This window comes from Saccostrea echinata, unplaced genomic scaffold (assembly GCF_033153115.1).
Source record: "Saccostrea echinata isolate AGI-Se365-2 ecotype Australia unplaced genomic scaffold, CSIRO_AGI_Sech_v1 ptg000042l, whole genome shotgun sequence".
NCBI classification, from domain to species: domain Eukaryota; kingdom Metazoa; phylum Mollusca; class Bivalvia; order Ostreida; family Ostreidae; genus Saccostrea; species Saccostrea echinata.
The window spans coordinates 4604531-4630176 of record NW_026889791.1 but is presented as its reverse complement, the minus strand read 5'-3'; the positions used below and the strand labels follow the sequence as shown (position 1 = coordinate 4630176).

At 33.0% G+C, this 25646-nt stretch overlaps 3 protein-coding genes across 3 annotated transcripts in view; 1 reads left to right on the top strand and 2 right to left on the bottom strand.

Annotated features, from left to right (window-relative positions):
- Positions 1-3282, top strand: part of LOC133200985 (adhesion G protein-coupled receptor A3-like) — a 57112-nt gene extending 53830 nt beyond the window's left edge. Inside the window, exon 17 of the mRNA XM_061336791.1 lies at positions 78-3282. Coding sequence (XP_061192775.1) covers positions 78-2349 — 2272 coding nt within the window. The 3' untranslated portion in view covers positions 2350-3282. The remainder of the gene's footprint in view (positions 1-77) is intronic.
- A 4481-nt stretch (positions 3283-7763) lies between these two features.
- On the bottom strand, positions 7764-19213 carry LOC133201204 (kidney mitochondrial carrier protein 1-like). The gene is made up of 11 exons (XM_061337002.1): positions 19139-19213; positions 17045-17167; positions 16312-16459; positions 15336-15430; positions 14819-14904; positions 14477-14575; positions 14147-14268; positions 13829-13889; positions 9614-9712; positions 9373-9453; positions 7764-8581 (listed from the first exon to the last, which is right to left on the bottom strand). Exons 2-11 carry the CDS (start codon positions 17100-17102, stop codon positions 8543-8545), a joined length of 888 nt encoding a protein of 295 aa, XP_061192986.1. The 5' UTR covers positions 17103-17167; positions 19139-19213; the 3' UTR covers positions 7764-8542.
- Positions 19214-24220: 5007 nt separating this feature from the next.
- LOC133201203 (myosin-VIIa-like) overlaps positions 24221-25646 on the bottom strand; it is a 43665-nt gene continuing 42239 nt past the window's right edge. Inside the window, exon 45 of the mRNA XM_061336999.1 lies at positions 24221-25308. Coding sequence (XP_061192983.1) covers positions 25225-25308 — 84 coding nt within the window. The 3' untranslated portion in view covers positions 24221-25224. The remainder of the gene's footprint in view (positions 25309-25646) is intronic.

The following is a 25646-nucleotide window of genomic DNA, read 5'->3' as shown; positions in this document are numbered from 1 at the left end:
TCTTGACATCTCGTGATATCTGTAAAGCCTGTAGGCTTTTCCAATTGATACATATTTATTATTTTGTTCCATTTCAGTTGCTTTTTGGCCTGGGATCCTAGCCTTGGAGCATTTTATGGCCCGGTGGCTTTACTCGTGATCTTTAATCTGGTGTTCTTCCTGCGGATTTCATGTATAATTCAAGGAAGCACAAACAATCTTAATGAATCTAATCGCACAGAGGATATCAACGACATCGAGCTTACTCAAAATGGGGACAACAACAACACTGAAATTGAGGCTCTCACTCAGACTAATAATAACCCCAGTAACATTGATCCATCAATAGGCGACGACTCGGAGATCAAATCTCTAGTGTCAAGTGTGGCTGACCAGGAAAAGAGACCTCAGTCACAGTTATATGCAATCATAGCTATTCTAATTTTATTTATCTTATTCTGGGTCTGTGGAGCAGTGGCTGTGGCAGAACCTTTTAAATTCATTATTCCTATGCAGGAGTTAATTTTCAGTTATCTCTATGGAATTACCTGTGCCATATTTGGAATATTTATGTTGTGCTATTTTTGTTTGTCAAGAAAGGATTCATGTTCTAGTTGGAAACGATTTTTTCTGTGTGAAAAACACCCTTTATATGATTTAAACTACCAGGCAGCCAATCACGGTGCATTGAGTAATGGTCATGTGATGCAGGAAAATGGTGACTTAGATCCAGATGTGAAATCTTACAATATAACACATGAGATGCCTACTGACAGTGTTAAACAATCCAATATCAATCTAGTCCCTGCCAATTCTAGTTCTTTTATTGAAGATTCAGTAAATAATGGTGCTCATGAGAGTAATATTAAAGTATTCTATAACCCAAGACAAAATGGTGTTGCGAAAAAGTTTTGGGAAAAACAGAGACACAATTCCCGTTACATCAGCAGGGATGCAACTAAAGAATTCAATGGAAGTATTACATCTTTTTCGGGATCAGAAGCCAATAATCGTCAGCAGACAAGTGGTAATCTAAGTGATGGAAAATCTCACCTTAGTATTGAAATTCAGATTCAATCTAAAGGAGTATTGAACCATTCTCAGAATGGAAAATCACCTCTTCCTCCACAATTTAGCAATGCTATGGTGGTCCCTCACAGTGGAGTGCCTGGTCACCACACCCCCGTGTTTTCTATGGTTCCACTGAATAAGAACAATATAACCACAGTGGCAGGATCAGGGTCTGTCAATGCTACAAGCCCGTGCTGTAGCACTGTGTCCTTTTGCGAATCACAGGCTGTGTCCCAACATACAAGATCACCTAGTTCATGTTCTCTAGGGTCAAGGTCACATCCAAGTGCCTTCACTCCTGTGACTCCAAGGAATAACACTTTGCCTAAACCTCATAAGACCTCGGATGGGAACATCCCACAGTTACCCCCGTCTTACAATGATTTGATAAAAAATGGTTCCCTTTCAAGAATACGTGATTTTGATGGACGGAGTCAAGTGGGTGACTCTCGTTGTCAGAGTCCAAGGAATCAAGGTTTACACAGTGAACCTCATTTAATATATCCCCCTTCTGGGCCCCTTAGTTCTCAGGAAGGCTGTACATATACACAGTATGGATCAGTGGATGATCATATTACATGTGAACCGCAGCGTTCTCAAAGAGCACGTTCACATTCAGGTGGATATAGTTCTGATGCTGGTGCAAAAAATCTCCGAAAAAAAGAAAGTTTTATTCATGACGTGCAGCAGAGGGTTCCAAATATGGAACCTCTCATGATCATTCAGTGTCGGTCACCCACAAATCAGCTGAATCAATCACAAAACAGTAACTTTAGATCTCCTATGCATCAGCCAAACCAAATGAAAAACAGCAATTGTCGATCACCCATTTGTCAGCTGAACCAATCACAAAACAGTTCTTACGTGAGTCCAAGTATGAATGTTGGAAAACAGAGTAAGCTTTGTACCCATGACAGTGATAGTGGTATTAATTACAAAAAAACTCAAGACTCGGATCATAACTCTGAGCCAAGCACCTCTCGTCATCATCGAAGGCCGCACGACTACCGGGGTAACTCGCGTCAAGCACGGGGAAATGCAAGGACAAAATTTGAGTGGGACAAAAATATTAGCAAAGCCAAGTCTGTTCCTTACGCATATGTAAATCATAAGTATGCCGAAAGGGTCAGAAAGAAAATGAACATCCAAACACCAATGGAGGCCAAAAATGACTGGGGTTCCCCGAGTTTGGAAGAGGATAGTACGTCCTCCTCAGGAAATGAGGCCTGCTTTGATCACAATGTGTGGGTGCTACAAAACCAAAGGAAGCTGAAACGCAAGAAAGAAACAAGTGTATAACTGTGTATATTTATCAGCAACTTATTGTGACAATTTATTTAACTTACTTATCAGTGCAATTCCAGTATTGTCTTTTTTTTTTTACCTTGATGTAGCCGTCATGATTGCAGTCACAAGATCAATATATGGAGTCTTTTTTTGTTTTAATTGTGAAAAACAAGGCCAAAGTTTTATCCACTTTTGATGCAAATATGTCGTATTGAATATCTTTTGAAATTTTAAATTATGTATTTTTATTCAACAAGTTACATGATTAACTTTTATTTATACTTTTGGTAATATATTTATTTTTATGAATATTGAGATTTTTTTCAGTAACTATTATATTGTGAGTGTACACCTATAGACTGTTTTATATTTTCTATTATATTTATGAAGTTGAAATGTCTACTCAATTGAAAGGTTGATGAAGATTTTAGAATATTTGCAAGCTAATATCCATTATTCTAAAAACAGGGAGGAATTTTTTTTCAACATATACAGAGGAAATATCCTCTGAGATCATAAACAAGTGAATTAAATCTGAACTAATATTAGATCTTGAATATGCGCAAGTCATTTTGAATGACAGGATATGAATTAATGAACAATAGATCAATGACTTAATTGTGTATTTTAAACATAATTTGGTTTATAGAAGAATCATCCTTATGAGCTTGGAGATTTTTTCTTACAATATAAATATCATTTTCTGTCCTGTTTTCTTGGCATTATCTATATTACATGTAGCTAAACCTGGGTGCTAGCTGACATCTGTGTATTTACATAGAGTACACATTATTATGTGTTATTTATTTGCCATTTTATATACATGTTAAATGTTAGTATATGGTCTTCAGGCTGAATTGTGTAGTTTTGTATATGTTCCTCCTTAAATGTGATTGTAAATACATTTGTATTTTAAAGAAATAAAAGCCCTAACTGTAAAATAAATATTTTATGGTCTATTTGAACAAGTCGGGTAAACTACATTATATGGCATGTATACCATGACAGTCTAGGATTCAATAGGGACGTGGTTTTTACCTCACCAAGATAAAGTCAAGATGAGCCTGTGCGTTACCCCCAGCGCTGGCATCCTAGCTAAAGTTTTGGGAGCAAGTCAATTGTAACTATAAGCCCTACCTGGACCAAATTTGCACGGATGATACATCTAGGGATGGACACTACTATAGACTTGATTCAGATGCTGTATTCCACGTATATTTTCCATATAGGTGATTACATTAAAGTTTTGGGGGCAAGTCTATTCCCAAGTAACTATAATTAAGCCCTACCTGGACCAAACTTGCATGAATGATGCATCTAGGGATGCACACTACCCGACTTGTTTTGGATGCTGGATTTGACGTACATTTTTCAGATGTGAAAAAAATTAAATTTTTTGAAGCAGGTCCATTCCCAAGTAACATAAAGGCCTACCTACTTCTACATTTTTAGCTCTTCTGAGCCAAAGGCTCAAAGAGCTAATGCTATGGCCATTTGTGTGGTGTGAGTAAACTTTTTAGAATATGGGCCATAACTCAAGAACCCCTTGGCCAATTGTCAAATTTGTCACAGGGTATCCTTGGCCCAAGGGCTCCCATTTATACTTAAACTAGGGTTGTGACCCTTAAACAAGGGGAGATAATTAAGAAAATAGAAACAAAAGTAATGATTGCTAAAAAATCTTCTTCTCAAGATCCAATGGGCAGATTATCACCAAACTTAAAAAAAGGGATTGAGATATGTTGTAGATTAAAATTTGGACGGGGATTTACCCTGGGGCAAAGGGTGTGGTCTCAAGGTCACTTCAAAGTTGACCAAAAATTACATTTTATTAAAATATTGATATTTTGCTTACTATAAGGACTAGGATCATGAAATCTTGTCAGTTGATGCATCTAAGGACCTCATATCATGTTGACTCAAAAGAAGGTCACAGTGAACTACTTTTTAAATTTTGCAGCCATTCTTTTTCAAAATAATTTAGAGGCATATTTTGAGCAATTTAAGGCCTATGATAATCAAACTTTGTCAATTGATGTATCTTGGGTCCTCGGAGTATGTTGACTAAAAAGTAGGTCACATTGACCTACTTTTTGAATTTTATGGCTAATCTTTTTCAAAACAATTAAGGTAATTGATTCCAATACTGAGAGGTTTAGAATCATTAAGGACCCACTCTACACTAAGCAAAAATGTTTTTGGACATTGAGAAAATTATATTGTATAAAGGTGTAAATATTGAGCTTATTTATATCATTTTCAACAAAGGGTGCCTGGCTTTTACCCCCAAGAAAAATGTTCAAAGTCAACAAAGTTTTGATGAACAGAAATCACTGTTGTTTACCGAAGTGGGGAAAAAGCATATAGATGAGGTTTTCAATTAATTCATCTTGGCCTATCAGAATGTTGAGAATGCTTGAATTGATTAGAAATTGATTGATAAACTGTAAATTTCAATTTATTTTATTTCAGATTTAACAGCAGATTACTCTAACTACATAAAAATACCACAGAATCAGAACTCTTTATTTAGTGTGCAGTGTATAGAAAGTTCTTAAATCTTGTAAGATGATGCATCTTGGGGCCATAAAACATATTTATTAAAAAGTAGGTCACAGTGACCTACTTTTTGAACTTTGCAGGCATTCGATTTCAAAGCGGTTTAGAGGCATAATTTGGACATTTTAAGGAGGCCTATGATCATAAAACTTTGTAAGCTGATGCATCTTGGGTCCTCAAAAAAATGCCAACTGAAAAGTAGGTCACTGTGTGACCTACTTTTGAAATTTTATGGCTGTATTTAATATTTTCGGGTACTATTTGGCTTAGAATCATCAAAAATTGTCAGTTGATGCATCTTGGGTCCTCGGAGTACAACAACTGAAAAGTAGGTCACCGTGACCTACTTTTGAAATTTTATGGCAGTATTTAATATTTTTCGGGTACTATTTGGCTAAGAATCATCAAAATTTGTCAGTTGATGCATCTTGGGTCCTCAGAGTAGGTCGACTGAAAAGTAGGTCACCATGACCTATTTTCAATTTATATGACTATAATTAAATATTTCAGGAACTAATTGGCTTAGAATCATCAAACTTTGTCAGTTGATGCATCTTGGGTCCTTAGAGAAAGACAGCTGAAAAGTAGGTCATTGTGACCTACTTTTGAAATTTTATTGCTGTATTTGATATTTTCAGGTACTTTTTGGCTTAGAATCATCAAAATTTGTCAGTTGATATATCTTGGGTCCTCGCAGTAGGTCGACTGAAAAAGTAGGTCACTGTGACCTACTTTTTCAACTTATATGACTATAATTAAATATTTTGGATTGGAGCTTTGGAGTGAGTTGAAATCATGTACAAGGTTTTTTTTCTTTCCACATACATTTTGAAAAAAATACATTTTCTATGAACTTTTATAATTAGAAATGAGAAAAATCTTGGAGCAGGAGATCGTCTTAGTCTTGTACACCTCCATTCTTTAATGGTGTTGTATAAATGAAGGACACAAGCTACAAATAAAACCAGAAGTCTCTGATGAGACTGTAGCTCTACTGGTTTGTACTTAAAAGTAGCACTTGGACTTGAAACTTTGCAACAGCAATACATAAATAATGATCCTTGGTGTAGTCTCTTTTTATTTTATTGAGATTTTTGTATTAATAAGATTTATTGCAATCAGACTAAATTTGTAGGAGGAGTAGCCTTTTAAAAGAATTTTACAGAAATTTCAATTTTACTAACCATGGCAACATCATTCAACAAAATCAAAAAACAATAGAGACAATTCTGTATCATAGTATAGTCTACTTGTGTGCCAAGTTATACTGAAATCAGATCAAAACTGTAGGAGGAGTAGCCTTTTAAAGAGTTTCACAGAAATTTCTTTTTTTAGTAATAATGGCAACACTGTTCATCGAAATCAAAAACTGATATACAGAATTATGTATCATAGTCTAGTCATCTTGTGTGCCAAGTTATACTGAAATCAGATCAACACTGTAGGAGGAGTAGCCTTTTAAAGAGTTTCACAGAAATTTCTTTTTTTAGTAATAATGGCAACACTGTTCATCGAAATCAAAAACCGATACACAGAATTATGTATCTTAGTATAGTCTACTTGTGTGCCAAGTTATACTGAAATCAGACCAAAACTGTAGGAGGAGTAGAGTTCTAAAGAGTTTCACAGCTATTTTTAATAACAATGGCTACACCGTTCATCGAGATCAAAAACTCATATACAGAATTATGTATCTTAGTATAGTCTACTTGTGTGCCAAGTTATACTGAAATCAGACCAAAACTGTAGGAGGAGTAGGGTTCTAAAGAGTTTCACAAAAATTTCTATTTTTAGTAACCATAGCAACACCGTTCATCGAAATCAAAAATCGATACACAGAATTATGTATCATAGTCTAGTCATCTTGTGTGCCAAGTTATAATGAAATCAGAACAAAACTGTAGGAGGAGTAGCGTTTTGAAAGTATTTCAAGGAAATTGCTATTTTCAGTATTCATGGCAACACAGTTCATCGTAATAAAAAACGGATACACAGAATTATGTATCTTAGTGTTGTCTACTTGTGTGGCAATTTATACTGAAATCAGACCAAAACTGTAGGAGGAATAGGGTTTTAAAAGAGTTTCACAGAAATTTCTATTTTTAGTAACCATGGCAACACCGTTCATCGAAATCAAAAATCGACATACAGACTTATGTATCATAGTCTAGTCTACTTGTGTGCTAAGTTATATTGAAATCAGATCAAAACTGTAGGGGGGAGTAGCGTTTTGAAAGTATTTCAAGGAAATTTCTATTTTTAGTAACCATGGCAACATCATTCAACAAAATCAAAAAACAATAGAGACAATTTTGTATCACAGTATAGTCTACTTGTGTGCTAAGTTATAGACGGATGGACAACGGACACCTTACTATCGCATAAGCTCTTCTGGTCTCCGACCAGTAGAGCTAAAAATTGATTGAATGGATTGGTACGTATTTTAGGACTTACTCGGTTATACATGAGGTGTATATCAACTAAAATATTAAGAAATGGTAGATTTTCAATGATGTTGATAGCAATTCCTTTTTTTCATTACCCTATAAATCTTTACAAATTATTATCTCTTTATAGAAAATTTATCTAAAACTCTGAATGAAAATATGACATTTTACATGGCTAAACTAAATGATATCAATATATATTTTCATGACTTTTGAAAATAATTTGTGGCATCTGTCCTTATGATGCATCACCTGTTTACTCCTATGATTTTCCAGAAGAAATTTAAATTAAAGCATCCCTTCAACAGTTTAACTTGACATTTTTATAAAGCAATGTCATTTATCCCAGTTAGATTTATCTCCCTTATCAGAGGGTCAGTGAACCTTTATAACGAATGAAAACATCAAAACAACACAGTATTCATATTTTATCTCCTTTTATTATTTTGCCAAATTTTGCTTTAACAATTTTGTTGAGTACTATTCGTCTCGAAAACTACAACAAAAATACTTTTAAAAAAAGTGGGTATGAATGAAAAGTACCCTGTATATCACTTACAATGAGCAATTAAAAATATATGGACTGGAATACATGTAACTTGTAAAATGAGACCTCTGTGGTAGAAAGAATATACTGTACATCTTGCCAGGAAAGCATAACAAAGTATAATGACAATTGTTCAGCATTCAAACATAAGCAATTTACCAAGTACAACTTTGTATGTACATAAATTCTAACATTATGTGTCTTTAGGAGGTTGCATGCTCAACCTTGAATAAAAGTTTAAACTCATTTTAAAATGTAGTCCATATTGACTAATACTTCAAATTTCATAATGTACCCCAAAACTGAATACCACGGTAATAGTAATTCTCAATATTGTGCAGAAATTGAGCTTAAAGATAATGTCCTTTCAAAGCATTATCAAATGATATCTGATATCAAGTTGTTCTTCCAAGTGTTGGAATTGGCTAATGGCTTTGGAGGGATGCCTTCCATCTGGTCAGAATTGCTTTTTTAGGTTCCAAATACTGACATCTGTTAGAGTTGAGATATACTCTAGATGGTATAGAAGTCAACAGATCAGAACAACTAAGCAACTGTCAACTAATTGTATATGTTGACCATGTTGTATAGCGATTGACATCAGTGGATGTGGACAATGCCGGACATGCTATCAAAGTTGTTTGGTCATCCATCAATACACCTTCTTCAGTTGTTCATACATCAGAAAGAACTGAATACAGGTCAAGGTTAACTATAAAAGTATACGCATTCAAGTCTGACATGTATTTGTACAAGTGTACATAAAAAAAAATCAAAAGCCTGAAAGGCTTCAATGGCATCAAACATAAAAAAGAATTAAATATAAAATTAAGCAAATTCTCACAATTATAGGTGTGGTGTTAAATAATTAATCTCTTTTCACTTAGTTGAAGAGCTAGGAAGGAAATATTTTATTACTGTTCTACTTGTCAATGTCTAAGCATGGCCTTTTTAATATTTCTAGCTTACATATTTTCAGTGATTGCATCAAAGCTATGCATTATGATCCGGCGTGGTATTCTATATTCTATGAAACCCAGCAATGGAGCTCAACTCTTCCATGTTTATGATAAAATTTAATGATTCTAAAATTGTAAGAGTAAAATTTGAACTTTAAAAGTCAATGTTTCAACCTTCTTGTTTGCCTATTAAAGTAGTACATTAACTGCTCTGTTGGTTATTTTCTTTTCATTTAGGTTTCCTGTCAAAAACCAATGATTCATGTAATTCAAAGCAACTATCAGTTAAGTTCCTCATTTTTTCTTTAGTTACAATAAAATCAGTATCTGTATTTTAATTGTTATAGAATTAGTTTCAAATGTACTGGATGCAATTTAATTTTCAAGTTATCTATTGTGCTATCTAGATGTGCTATTTTCTTTCGCAGATGCAGCGAGCAACACCTTTGGTTATGTAGATAATAGATGACCCCTTGTATGGCTTTCAACCTCTAATCAATGCCATAAATAAGAAAAAGGATACAATAATATTCCATGGGCCAAGTCGAACCCAAGTTGGACAAAAGCCTTTGTATAATGCACATGGCCCCTCTGTTTTAACAGTCTAAAAACAAATACATAATTACATACACTGAAAGATAATTAAAATAATTTTAAGGTAAATGCTAAACACAGAAAGCCAACAACAGAAAATTATCTTCTCCATAAAATATCAAAAGTTGTATCTATGAGTTTGAAAAGTTGAATCTATGAGTTTGAAATACCTGAAATAGGCAGTCCATGGAAGATTTGTAAATTGGGAAAATCTCAACACCAGATCTTAATACTGAAGGCCTGTACCTTCTCTGGTTCATCATTCTTGTCTGAAAAAAGAAAAGACAATGTTAACAATCTAGTCATCTAAGAATCTAACAACATCAACACATATTTATATCCAGTGTAATACATATTCAAATGTAAAGAAGCTTATTACAATATGTAAATATTTACAAGGCTACACAGATGAGACAGAAATCTTTTTATCAATTACATCTTTTACTGAATACTACAAAATCAGTACATATTATGTAACTACGGTGAGCTTCTTTTCTGTAGCATGGTGCCAGCTGAGCATTTGTAACTCCCAAATTTCGAATGCCCTTTTTGGAAACTGTCTGGATTATTATTGTTTCATTGTATATTCAATAACTGTTTCTATATATATCAAAAAAAAAACTAGTAATTTATATGGTTTGGGAAGTAATATAGACGATGTTGACAATACCTGCTGGTGCTTCCAATTTTTCAAACCTACACACCACTAAGACAACATCAATAATGACGATAAGAAATAATCATGGGGTGGTAATTTTATATGCAAATTCCAATAAGAACACCCCCCCCCCCCCCCCCCCGACATTCCTCCCAAGATAATTCACCATGTACAGTATAATTTGTCCTAACCTGATAACACCGGTTCTATGATAAATTGGCTGGATAACCAGTACACAGAATCTGGAATGCAGGGAAATATTTTTTCCCTTTGTTTTATTATTAGGTACAATGGAAAAGTATTATCAGACATGTTTACCCATATTGTTGTCCCTCAGTATTTTTTATTAGATTTGTCAGTGAGATTTGACATTTACCCGTAAGATTTAACTTTCCATCGATTTTACATATATTACTAGAAAACAATTTCATTTCTGATTACCAAAACATGGTTTAATAACAAAGGAAAACATTATACCCTGCGTTCTTTCGAAGGGTTTCTGTCATTTTTAAACGACTGCGTTTTGGAAACCCGATATCAGTTAAGTGTTTCAATTTCTACCCATATTTTAGCGATTAAAAACCGTCAAACTGAGACAGATGATAACGAACTGCTAAAACCCAAACGAATGGATATGCGATTTCCGTATTTTCATATTAGCAAAACATGAGACATATTTTGGACTCAAAATCCGTACACAATACGGCGAAATCGTAAGAGTAAACAGGTCTGTATTATTAAATGATAAAACCATTCCATATTCTTGGAAAACAGAGGAAATTAATCAGGAGTATATGCATGACCACTGTCAATTTTTCTTTTTCATTCACAAAGTCTCAGGCTTCAAACTCACTGAGCTGAATTCTACAGATGCGTTAATTATAAAGTGCAGATATTGCTAGCATAAGTTAAATAGCACATTTAGCATAAATATAATTATTTATGGTTTGATTATTATTGAAATAAAATTAAATTTCATTTATATAAACATTTATGTCTTCCCTTAAATGTTAAGGCCCCATTTTGAAATTGATTCCCAATTATATTTTGATTTGTATACTGTGAATGATTTTATGCTATGCTGTGTAATATTATGAGTAAAAACAAGCTAAATGTATTTTAATTTACTAGTGACTTAACTTTTTATTAACGTGGAATGTGTATCCATCAGCTTTCAGTTTGCTTCAAGTCACTATGTAAACACATGCTGGTACAACTACCCTGCCAGCTAGGTGTTAATTGTAATTAGTGCTCAGGTATCATATAGTGAAACTGGATAAGAGGAAATAATTACCATTTGTAATGAGCAGTTGGGATCAATACAACTGTATGGAAACGGAAAAGACAGAATCCAACTACACAATTTTTTTTTATATTACATTGTTAAAGACATGCATGGGACTTAAATTTAAGGCCAAAATAGACAAAATTCTGGAGTACTCAAAATCCAATTTAGACATATTATACTGTACATCCAAACATAAAAAACCCTGCAGCTTGACATCCCACCCCCCATTCCCACCCCAGTAATTTTACCATGTAAATTCCACCAAGAAACCCCTGTGACATCCCCACCCCACCCCTAGGAATAAAAATCACTTTGCTATAAGCATGAATTCTGCTGTATCCATGTTTCCCTGTAGTTAGATGTTCCAGCCAAAACATTCCTCACATATTACAGGATGTTCCATTGCCCCATATCAACCTTCTAAATGGAAAAACAAATGCTCAGTCTGTACACCATTGTACAGAATACCATAACCACAGAGAAAGGAGAAAGAATTACATCAATAAGAACACAAGTTCAGTGTTTGGGAAATAATGGTCAAGATGACATACGCATGACTTATGTAAACCCACTATGTTAATGAAAGTGAGGGTGGGAAAGGGCGGCAACGCTCATTGTGCCCCTCCTTCACCCTGCTTCTTCCGCGTACAGTGGGGCAATCTGCTGTGATGTCGTCCATTTAGTCGACACTCTGCATCAGTCATATGTTGTAGCTTAGAGCACCTTGAAAACAATGAACCATCCAACTAGATGAGTTAAGATATGTGGTCTAGCGGACTAGACCACATGCACAAGTATACAAGTTTACCAGTGGTGATACATTTTTTGGTACATTTCAGTTTTTTTTGGAATACATACCATTTTGTATGCACTGATGTCTACAGATGTGTCATCTTCTTAACCACAAAATTTAATTCAAATGAACATGTACTTGTATTAGAAAGCATCTTGAAAGACAAAATATTTTCTCTTTCAAGGAAGAAAAAAAATGATGCTTTTCACAGTAATTTTAAAGTAGAAAAAAATTTCAAAAGCATTTTGGACACATTGTAGACATCAGTAAGGAAAGGGGTCCCTACAGTGCATTAGAACTTCTACACTACTCTCCTATACTAATCATCAAGTAATCAATTATAACAAGTATTGGTATATTTTTGTAATATTTTGATCAATATGTCTAGGGGAAACAAATGAATAAATTGATATCAGATCTTGCAGATAACAAACAATTCAAGATTTAACATATGTAACAAAATACTTTGTAAAACTTGATCTGTTGAGCAATTCCAAAATTCAGTTCACATAGACACACTGATCAAAAATGTTGCCAAATTTAATATGCACTTTATATATCATTCTATAATAAACATTAAATCTTTAAATCAATGCAGACTTACTAGTAGTTTGCAGCATTAGAAACTTTTAAAGAAATTCAGTTATCAATGAAGAACAATTTAACATGGTGAAAAATGTGTCCAACACACCAACAACAGACTTAACTCCGTACAAAATCATCTTGGAACAACCCTAGCATCCTACAGATTAGGCCAATCCAACCTTTAGGGACAGGTAATAGAAGAGGCTATGCCAATCCCAAAGCACGTAGATTAACCTATGTCCATTGGACCCTTGGCAAGACAAATTTCTCCTCCTTTCAACTTTGTAATGCCACATTAAATCCAAACAACTTGAAACTTTTTTTGTTGTCCTTTTTAAAAACACTGGAACAATTAGACAAGATATACAGGAAATTCAGTACATAACATGTTTCAAAATTTTTCTTTCAAGAAGGCACCTTAACATGTTTTCTGATCACCAGTGTCCTCTTAGCCAATAATGACACCATCCAATTGTATTGTTCAAATTTCCAATCAGAAAATCAGATCACAGCTGCTTTTCTATTGTGTATAAGCAGAGAGCATGGTAGGAGAAAGACAACTCAACTGTAACTATTGTGTGCTAGTGTGTGGACAAGTTTTTCGCCATATACAAGTCAAAATGACCTAACACAAAATTTAGACATGTTCATTAGCACTGCAGGGATTTTTAATGCCTTGATGATACACAATCAAGCAGAGAATTCAAGACTTCATAAAAAGATAAAATGAAAATTACAATCCAAGGTATTAAATCCAATGTTCTGTTTCAGAATGAAAACAACCCATTTTTTTTTTTTTTTTTTTTCTCCAGAATAACTAATTCATTTCTTCACAACTAAAAACCTCAAAATTATGATGTTTTTTTTTTTTTTTTAAAAAAAGCATTCTTCAAAAAAAGCAATTCTTTATAGAATTTGATTTCATTCATTAATTGCAGCTAAATCTATTGGCAATAATATCACTGATATTAGTGTATCATCTAGACACAGTGTGGACCTTAGGTGGACCAAAAAAAGAAGTGGAATATGGTAAATAAAGCCAAACTACCCCAACTGATTACCTTGACAACATCAATTGGTGTCGAAAACACAGCTCCTATCACACCAGCAATAAAACTTGCCCTAAAAGGAATTGAAATTGAACTAAAATATCAGTTCCATTTCCAACATTTAATTAAAAAATTCCAAAGAATTAACTGGTTGCATATAACAGCTAGCTATCATTGATATTTAACTGATCAAAAATCTATTTTTTAAACAAGCTAATAATTAACAATTGCTTATTGTAAATAACAAATTGCTTGCCCAATGCTTGGGCCATATATGAATACATTACAGGAAGGATATCTAAGATGGTGCCAATACTTAAGAACACTTACATAAAGTGTGTAGCCATGCAGTCCTCCATATTCAGGTTAAGGAGCTGTAACTTACTGATGTCATACGCAGGAAGAATGACCCCGGCTACGATGGCCGCCCGCTGGGCAGTAGGACTGACTCCCTGTCAATCATTACAAAAACATCATCAAAATCCTTGCTTCCTTTATATTTGTATAAGATTTTTCACATTTCTGATTACTAAAAATCAGGTACATGAAAATCTACTTTTTTCTGATTCTATTGCCATGGACCATGTGAAAATGACTTAATTTACTTTGATGCAATGGACCTCATACTTTTAGTTTGTTAAACACAATAAAACTCAATACCCTCCAAAGGCCTGGAATTCCTTCCTGTTTGAAAATTTTGGTAAATGCCTGTGTAAAAGTTTCTCTGCTGCCATTCGCCGTTTGAGCTTGCATACGCACCTGTGAGGCAATGAGATCATTTTAAATATGTTATCATGCTATAATGAAATCGGGCCAAAAATGTAGGAGGAGTAACATTTTGAAAATTCTATACAAACAGACAAACGAACAATGGTCACCTTGCTATCGCATAAGCTCTCTGACCAGTAGAGCTAAAAATTAACAAACACCAAAGTTGTAATACAATAAAATTTATGCTGTTTTTTTTTTATGTCATTTACTCCTGAGTAATAGGACACAAACCTTGAGTACATCTGTGGGGTTTGATATGACACTTCCCACAACACCTGCAACCACTCCACAGAATACATTGATAGGTAATGTCTCGTCTGGAAAAGATAGATAGGTAAATCAAGTTTTAATTTTAAAAAAAACAGTTTTTAACGATTCACAAAACTTGTGTGAATTCATAACAATGACTATATTACTAATGTCCATGTATTAAATAGAGTTTAGCCTTGTTATCTTGAACTGGACAGGACAAAAATTTAACTTTTAGATATATCCAATGATTCTAGATAACCAGGGTTAAAAAAAAAAAAAACAAATATGTGGTTTGGAATGCCAACTCACTTTGACATATTCATATTCGAGATATCAGTGTTCAAGATAACAAGCTTTTAACTGTAAATAAACCAAACACTAGTAGCTCTGAAAACATTTCTATTCTGCAAATAAATATGCAAACATGATTTACATTTTCACTTTCTGTCTAAGTCTTTGTATTTAACAATTCAAATGGCTAAATACAATTATTTACCTTTTGGATTTGGAACAATAAAGCCTTTTAATGAATAGTACACACCAATCTTTATAGTTCCATAGGCTGATTGCCTGAACAATGCAGGTACTAATCTGTAAAATTAAGAGAAAAAAATATAAAACTTAAAATCTTTATACCTTTTACATGGTATTTTTGCATTTTCCTTTATTCTCAAAAAAAAAAAAGGCTCATTATTATGTGCTCCTGGTGAGCTAAAACATTTCACAGATTCCTGGCATGTTGCCAGTTCTATCTGAATGGGCTTTTTAATCAATGTAAAACAGCATTCTACAATTAAATGGAAATCAGCCAGCGGGGACATTCTTCCTCTTATTAAAAAGAAAATGTCTATATTTGGTAAGTAGCGACACATAATTACTGGGAATGAGCCAACTGACATAAATATAAATGTGCCAACTTTTGCGACACTAAAATATTTAGCACCTCTCGTACATGTAAACTATTTTAAATGTACATGTAACTTTGCTAAAATTTAAGTATTTGTTCATTTAACAGACTTTGCATTTTAAAAACAAAGGTTCAGTAAAATGAAATACACTTATTTGGCAAAGGTCCAGAATAATCATACTACGTGCATGAAACAAGGAAGACAGAATAATAAGGAAGAATAAACAGTGGTATAATTATTACTCTAGACAGATAAATTAAATACTTATGTTAAAAGCCAGAATATCATATCTTTATCCAGTAGGGTGTGGGAGGGGGGATAGCCAAATTATACTTGGATGAGGAATGATTTGACTTTTGATTTAATAACTTGGTTCAAAGTCACTGCTAACCCTTAATCCATGTATAAGACTGTGATGTACACAAATGATTGGAAAGAGAAGAAAATGTTCTCTACAGACACGCAATATCTGACAAACTGAAAAAGCATAATGAAAAAAAAACTAGTCACTTCAAGGCATCCACAGAGGGAGGCTCTAACAATGCAAGTTGAAATACACTTTACCCCGAGTATAATGCCCTGATGCCCTCTTCAAAATAAATGCGTTTTAGGGCATGGGTCATGCCTCGATACTTGATCTCCTTCAGGCGGACATCAATTGTCTGGCCTTGAACTTGAAGACGAGTTTTTGTTGTATCAATTGGAAAAGTACCTATAAAAAGAAAAATCAAGAGATCTACATAATTTAACTCCTAATTTTTCAAGTAGTGGATACTGTAATTTGAACCATACCAATGCTCTTCAAATCACTAATTCTAAATGTACCTCTTCCTTCCAAGCTTCAAATAATTATGCCAGACACTTCATATTCTGAAGTAATTTGAAACATGGTTCAAAAAGAGTCGTACAGTATGTAAATTAGGCAAAAAAAAAAAATCTTGGTTTTCACTCCACTGCTATCATTTTGAAGATTGGTAAGAAGTTTCTTGTAAGTTTTCTTTGAAGTGGTCATGAAAGTACCAGTCATGTAGAACGAATCATTAAAAACTCAAATGGTCCAAAGACCCTGCTGGGTGATTTCTGAAGTGTGTTTTGTCACGCTGTTCTTATGCGATAATTTCCATCATATACAACTTCTATTAACAGAAGCTAAGTGGATTTGTATGATCATTGGCCTTGAAATGTTGACAAAATTTAACAACTGATGGATGTAATTAGATATTGTCTGAATTTTCAGTACCAGATAATTAGTGATCAGACCTTCAGTTCAGGTGAGCTAAAAAGAAAACACGCTTACCACTTTCAGCAGCAACGGATGCAATTCCTCCATAAATGAAAGGACGCCAATCATTCATTCCTTTAAAGACTTGGAAACTGGGGGACAAATTTTCTTCTTGTAGCCAAACGAAATTTCAAGAATCTACAGTGATAAAAATAGACTAAATTTCTGTTCACTCTGATCATCTGGCCTATTTCCCTCAGTAAATTTTCCCAAATTTAAAGATGAGTACTACCCTTAAATACCTGTATTATAGACGAGTACTACCCTTAAATACCCAGATTTATAGATGAGTACTACCCTTAAATATACCTTTGACCCTCAAGTCTAGCCAACTGATCAGTAATCATCCCCATACATCATGCATATGAACTAAAATGTGACTTTTATAAAACTTTATTACGACTTTTTTGTAACGAAAGAGTAACTTTTGTTGTTATATATTTCTTTATCTGCACTACCTTTTTTTAAAGCTTAATTTTAATATGTATGTATAACTCTATTCTGCTTTTTCTTATCCATATGTTGCAATAAGATGATTGAAATTTGTGCATAATGTGCAACTTTCCAGAACCCCCCTTTGAAACTTGTGTAACTTGTACCATTTTGTGACTTTTTTAGTTAACTAAATGAGTATGGGCAAGCTATATTAAAGGTCAAAAACTGATCATTTACTTAGTGGGAGTGTTCTAGAGAGGTACAGGTGAAGCACTGGTTGACCCTAGTGAATAAATGTATGGTCAGGCATATGCCATGAGAGAACGTTATGAACACCTAAACCATACTAGTTATATTTACACTGATAAGAAAACAAACTATAATCTATACAACTCACATCTCACAGGTTTGACAGACAATGTTAAAAATTCATGATAATTTCAGCAAATTATCATACCATTTAAATTCTTGACAGTTTTCTACAAAAATCATATTCAAAATGAAAATGACACTCATATTTAAAGCAAATTTTCCATGTTTTAGTACCAATCTAAGGCATTCCCAATAGTCTGTTTTAAATTTACAGGAAATTTCTGCTTTGTTTTTTTAAGCATTTAAAATTCAAAAATTTAGTTTTAGAAATGTTTCAGGAGTAATATGCATACTAGGAGTATCCTACTTTTCCTTACAATTCATGTGGGTTCCAGATCCTGTTCAGAGTTTAAAGAAATTTATGATGCATAGAATTTCTCAGGTTACACAACATAAAATTTTATCTTTTCAAAACTTTCCATCAAGATCATTAAAAAGCAGAGCCTTTTTTCTGCTTTGTGTAAAACTTCTAACTTTAACAGAGAGTATAAATGTTAATGCTATGCAATTCTAACTCCAACTCTGCCATATCTTTTAACTGCTCCATTTCTGTTTAAAAAGTTTTAGCAATTTAATAAAGTGCACAGCTAATCAGCCATGAAATACTGAAATACCACAAAAAACTCTGATTTTGTGGATTGAGTTTGAACTTTTCCCTCAAAGAAAGGAATATCATGAGAAAAAAAAACTGTAGAGAATTCTACATTTTTTGGTGTTTAGTAATCAAAAATGAGCACTGCAATAATGGTGTTTAGTCATAAAAAATGAGCACTGCAATCATATTTTACAAAAAATGTTGTTTTTTTCCCCAAAGAAATATATAGTGGAAACTCACTTATGGCCACGTACTGTACCTGTCAAAAGAGCGGGATTTTAAATAGATCCTATGTGCCATAAAAGAGATTATAAATATTCTCAAACACTGAACATTAAAACCCTTTAGATATATTTAAAAACACAATACATTGTTTTTGTTCTTTTCTAACCAGTTACGATGCATGTCTTTGGCATTCCGCCAATTTAGCATTTTTATTACTGTGTGTCATGATCATTCTATAGATCCATTAACTATCATATATAACAAAAATAGATATTTTAAAATATTTCATGTCTAATATTTTAAATATTCATCTTTATATCACTATCTGTAGTTTTTGGTGTTGACCTTGGCCAACATGTCCTGTTCACGTGATAAACATGTTTTGTAAATTTGCTGTTCAGAACACGATTCTTGCTACTTTTTAAAGTATTTAAATAAAAATATACAAATTTATGATCAATTTGAGCCATAGCTTTACTCACCACGGTTAACAACAAACACAGACGTTCCTCTACAATATTTTGTCTGTCTAGACCCGGCAAATGTTGATCAATATGTAAATTCAGTCAGACATGCGCACTCTTCTGGTGAAATGTTCAAGTCCGATTAGCTCACGTGTCGAGGATTATTGAGAATATTAAGCCTAGCCTAGTTATGATTAGAGGCTAGGTCCATTTGTAACATAGGATACCGTCGCCACACCATGGCAATGCATTCAGGAATATAGTTATTCATTTTTATCCCATGTTTACCCCTTTATCCCGTGGATATGACTCATTGGATATTTTTTTTTCAGATCCCACAGTTAAGTGCAGTTGTGACGTCACAATGGTTTTTGCGTTAGCGTGATGAAGTAAAATTAACGTAGGTCGCGGGTTTGCTGACGTCGTTGAAACTGGGTACGCAATTTATATGATTTGGGCGACTTTCTTGTGCACATTTGATTATGACGTCACAATGAAAAAGAAATCCGCGATGATTTTTGTTTTATTAATTCTTCAGTATATCATAATATAGCTATAACTTTTCTTGGAATTGGTAGTTTAGTGTTATATTATTTAAGCATCGACTTATCACAAATAATGAAGGCTTTTAACGATTTGTATAGTCGATACAATACTTAGATATAACTTTTGTTGGAATTGGTAATTTAGTGAATAAGGCTTATTACGATTCGAATGATCGACACTGGAAGTATTAAAAAACGTTTAATTATTTGTTATCAATCGCATATCTTCTCGGGCCTTTCCTGCAAGCTTGTAAAAACAAGTAATTGTTTTTCGGCTTGTCGGAAAGGCCCGAGAAATTGCGATCGATTTGTTTTCACTTGGTATCGCGAAACGATGTGGACACAAGGCTCAACTGACCTTTTTTTTTTTCCTTTGATCGTATTTGAATTACATGTAACAGGGTTTTTTTTTTTATTAATAAAGAAGCCATTATTTAAAAAAAAATGCAAATACATCTGTTACATCCAAAGATTAAACTTTATTTTTCAAAAGGACATTTTTAAATTATATAGCTCTACAAATTTATTACAAATTAAATACTGCTAAGGTACGATGAAACATACAGACAATTTTTTAGCGACACTGACCTCCTGTAAGGGGACAACTATTTATTTCTGAGGGAAAGAGGGTTGGTAAATTTTACCGAGTCAGATTGTTTATTTTCATGTCGGTGAAGGAAAGATTATCTATTTCCAAAAAGAAAAAAAACAAGGACAGATTATTTATTTCTTCTTCACTGAAAAAAGTCTGACAAGCAATAAGAAAAAAAAAAGAAAGAAAGAAAAACATCAAAGTTGAAAACTCCCATTCTGGGGGGGGGGGGTGCTAGAACTAGTCAGAGACAGATTTTTTTTCTTGCCCAGTCGAGGACAGATTATTTATTTTCAACACATTCGATGACAGATTATTTATTTCCAAAATCTGCAAGCCCCACCCCCACCCCATACCATCCCCGAATGAAATGTTCGTCCCCTAAGCAACAGCTTGTAATGCTCTTACCTACAGATTTTATTCACTCTGCTTTCCATGTCAAACTAGTAGAATTAAAGTTCTAAAAAAAACTGGCTGTTGATTACGTCAGATAAAATTAATTTTAAATTCTTGTCCCATTTACCCCTCTGAAAATGTGGTATGTAAAATAAATATTTTGTTTAAATATATACTGAAAATATACTGTACTTAGCCGGGACGATATTTGGCAGAAATTCGTAAATTTGAAGGCCTTGCTGGTCTAAATAAAAACATTTTATATACTTGAATTACTTAGATTAGGGGATACCGTTTTCTGCTAGCACGCTGGAAAAGAAAAATACACAGCCAAATGTAAGGATAAGTTTAATCTACTGTTGTTTTACGTCCCTTGCGAGAATTCACTAATATATAAGAAGTACAAAAAACCTAATCTGAGGAGAAACATGTCTAATAATCATTCCATTGATATTGAATTATTATGATACGATTCACGGGTCACTTGAAAGCAGATAGACGTGAATTTCTTTTTTATAAAAATTATTTTGTCTTATTTTTCTGCACTGAATACCGGATAGATATTCACGACGTCAAGCATGACGTCGCGATATTTTATGACGTCGTTCTTAAAAATGTTACATTTTGCGATATAAAAGCAATTATCCACATTAAATAACGCGAAAACTAACCCGAAGACATATTAATTTTATCACATTAATTTATTTCAAATCAATTCTTTGTTAAAATACCAAAGGGGAAACAATTTCGTCTGCACCATTTAAAAGTTATTGAAACATTTTTAAACAAAATCTTGCCTCAAAAAGAGCCGAAAACGACGTTTTTCTTATATAATTCAATAGAATACCGTCAAAAATGTTACGACAACAATGGCATGTTTGAGATTTAATTACACAAAAACGGTGCAGACGAATTTTATAAAATTTTCAGAGAATATAAAACGAAGGTAGACGATTCATATAACTAATTTTCATGGTATGTTTTCGGACACTTTTAAATGGCCTGCAAACCCGCGACCTACGTTAATAGTGGAGTCCAACTACAAATCATGGGAGATCCTATATATATAGGATCTCCCATGATTTGTAGTTGGATATGATTTTTATCCAACGAGTTGTGTGTTTTTTATCCCCGAGCCTTGGCGAGGGGATAAAAACACACAACGAGTTGGATAAAAATCATATCCAACTACAAATCATGGGAGATTCTTTTTATCCCATGTTTAATACTTCACAACCAATGTTTTACACTGTTTTATATAGGACTCCACTTTATTTTACTTCATCGCGCTAACGCAAAAACCATTGTGACGTCACAACTGTGGATTATGAAAAATTTATCCAATGAGTCATATCCACGGGATAAAGGGGTAAACATGGGATAAATAGAATGTATTTGTATATTTTTGAACTAGAAATTCAAATTATTGTGTCTAATTTTTATAACGTCTTTTTATTCTGTTATTTGATAGGCCGAATTCAAATCCGTCACCATAAGCGGACATCTCTGAATTATTTTTTGATTTGTTTCTTATTTTGCTACACGTAATAATGAACTTAAACATTGTTTTTAGAACTATTTTTAAAAAATCAGTTATTTATGGAACGCTAAATTAACATATATTCAAATATTTGAACCTATCTTCAAATAATTTTACCTATCTTCAAATAATTGAACCTATCTCTAAATGAATTGAAGATAGGTACAATTGAATTAAAGATAGGTCTAAATGAATTAAAGATAGGTGTAAATAATTATACTTATCTCTAAATAATTACACCTATCTTCAATTCAATTAAAGATAGGTTCAATAGAATTATACCTATCTTCAATTCAATTAAAGATAGGTTCAATTGAATTATACCTATCTTCAATTCATTTGAAGATAGGTACAATTGATTTGAAGATAGGTACAACTGATTTATAGATAGGTACAATTGATTTAAAGATATGTACGATTGAAACATATCTGCAAAGGATGTGAAGATAGGTACAAGTCAATTATACCTAGGTTCAATTCTTTTTCTGTTATTGAAAATAATGAAAGCTCCCTCTAACAGCGTCTTGAACAAGGAGGGAACTGCGCAAAGCATTTTATAGGGAGTAGATGTAGTTGTCAGTGTCTTTATAATTAAAGATAGGTTCAATTCAATTGCACCTATCTTTAAATCCATTATATCTATCTTTAATTCATGGCATTTGTACCTAATCTTCAAATCAATTGTACCCATCTTCAAATCAATTGTACGTATCTTCGAATGAATTAAAGATAGGTAAAATTGAATTAAACCTATCTTTAATTGACTTGAAGATAGGTACAAATGATTTGAAGATAGGTACAATTAATCAAAGATAGGTTCAAATATTTGAATATATGTTAATTTGGCGTACCATAGTTATTGGGCTTATACAAAACTATTATATAAATAGAACGCATATCACATCCGTGTACATTACGTCCAATGAACCCTAACTCCGTCACCAGGGCCCTCTACAACATGTCAATGTATTAATTAGAATTTTTTTAAAGTTTAGTTTTTTCTCCCTTCTTCTTAAACTTGTAAACGTAGAAAATTAGTTTTAAAGATTTAAATAATATTTAACTTGTATTTTAGGAAAAGTATCAACAACAGAAAAAAATAATAACATCACGCTAACGTTATCTCCAACGTGTAGCGTATTAGGGCAAATTGTAAGCTGTAAACTAAGGTGAAATGCCCATGATAAGAAAGATAACTTTCCAAGCTGTCCGTAAATTGTCTTACCAGAGTTTAATTATAGTCAATTCAATCAAGTCCATGCGCGGATCTAGATTTTGTTTCTTTCATCTTTTTTTTGTTTTGTTTTTTGTTTTTGTTTTCTTTTTTTTGCTTGTCAAGAAATTTTTAAATTAGAATTATTTTGACTGGGATGGACCCCCTGGAAAAAATTTCTGGATCCCCGCCTGGGGTCTGCTATTTTACAAATAATTATTAACTTTTATTTTCTTTTGCCAATATTTATGACAGTTACTTATAATATTTTATCTAAAACATTTGCACTCAGTTCTTTTAAAACTGTTAAATTTAAGATATTTCTATCTGTCAATTTTTTTTAAATGCGAAAGTAATTTATCATGTACCAGATGTAGAATTTTCATCATTGGTACATTTTCCTCTAAAAAATACTGGGGGGGGGGGTTTCCAAGGTCTTTTTTTTTTTCGTTTCTTCTATGTAGAAAAAAATATAACTCGATTATTAGAAAACTAAATGTAATATGGTATAAAAATGTTTCTAATGAATGGATGTGGCACCAGACTGTGTATGAAATGTATAGGGAGCATACTTCTGACAAACATGCTTCTGAAATCACACTGTTGTCAAGAGTGATCCATGGTGATAAAATTTTTAATTTTAGAATTTAGTAACCTGAGTATATATTACAAAGTTCACATGTTTAACATACAATGTTTTCATTCACTAAATAAGTCTCCATTATTTCTCAAGAAAACCTACATTTTATTGAGTATACAATATAATGAAAGCTACATAAGAGCCGTGCCTTCCATAAAAATCACATAACTGACACAAATTTATAACTGCATCATTTTATTCTGTCTGTCATATATTTTGATTTTGAACATTGGATTCCTTGTATCATTATGTCATTCTGGAAATGAAAATGATTTTCTATGAACTGCATAAAAAAAGTCCAATTACACAAATTGTTTGTATCTTAATGGTCCCCTGCCATAGGGATGGACTTCATTTCAGAATCTATGTCAATATAATCTAAGCACTTATATACCACTAGCATTTACCATGGGTACTAACTTACAAAGCAGAGGAGATGACTTGCTGAGACAGAGCTGTAAAATGTTCTTAGCCATGGAATTCAGCAGATGATAAGGAATATATATAGATCTTGTTACACCCTGTGTACAAAATTGTTAAAGCATACATAAATACATTATATTCAACAATACAATTTAATAAATAACAAATTCAGGCAAGCTATACACTTAAAACAGGCAAATTAAGGAATGAAAAAGTTGGAAAAAGCATTATGTTGTAATTAGATTTCTCCATATCCCCTGCGATATGTCTTGTATTCTATATATAGAGATGATATGAAGGACTGTACAATGTACATGATATAATAAACATCTGATATTGTAAGTACATTATAATTATATAAAGTTCCATTAATGTGCACTCTTTCAATTCATAACATTGCTTCTCACAATGAATATTTACAACAGTTCATCAATTCTTAATGTACCTGTAAAACAAATAAAACACAGAAATACATGTCTAATCTCTCTCTGATTTTTTCCCTAACAAATCACATGAAATTATACATATTAATTACCCTAACAATGGATCTTATAAACTGTACCATTACTTCTAACTAAACACATGACATTGAATGAAACCATATGGGTTTTGAAAAGCATTTTAAAAACTTTTTTGAAAAAAAAGCCTATTTTCATGAATAAAAGAATAATTTATCACAGGTTATATAGGGACATAAGAAGTCACTCTGTTGTCCTTATTGCATATCTGTCTTTGTAAAGCATTAGGATTTGTCATCACTTCTTGGCACTTTTCTGTTTGTTCATGCTGGTCAGCATCATACTGATGTATGACGTCAGAAGATCATCCATCTTGTATCCCTGAAACATATTCATAAATCCTTAAAGTGAAAAAATGATTCGATTGTTATCAGGGATGTCAAATCAGTCAATATTTGATAATGGGTTACTCGGATGATTTTCCGATTGAGTGCCTGGGTATTCTACAAATTTCATACATGTGTTCAAAATTCTATTGAGACCAGTTATAAGCCTTGTTAACCTCCACTGATGTTTTTTTTAACGTAATGTATGTATGTATATAAACATTGTGCCTAACGAAAAAAGGATTTTTTGTATTTAATTTATTTATCAAATAAAGACAAAAGACATCAATTAATACATAATAACAAATGGTTTACAATGCTTGCTTAGTAGGG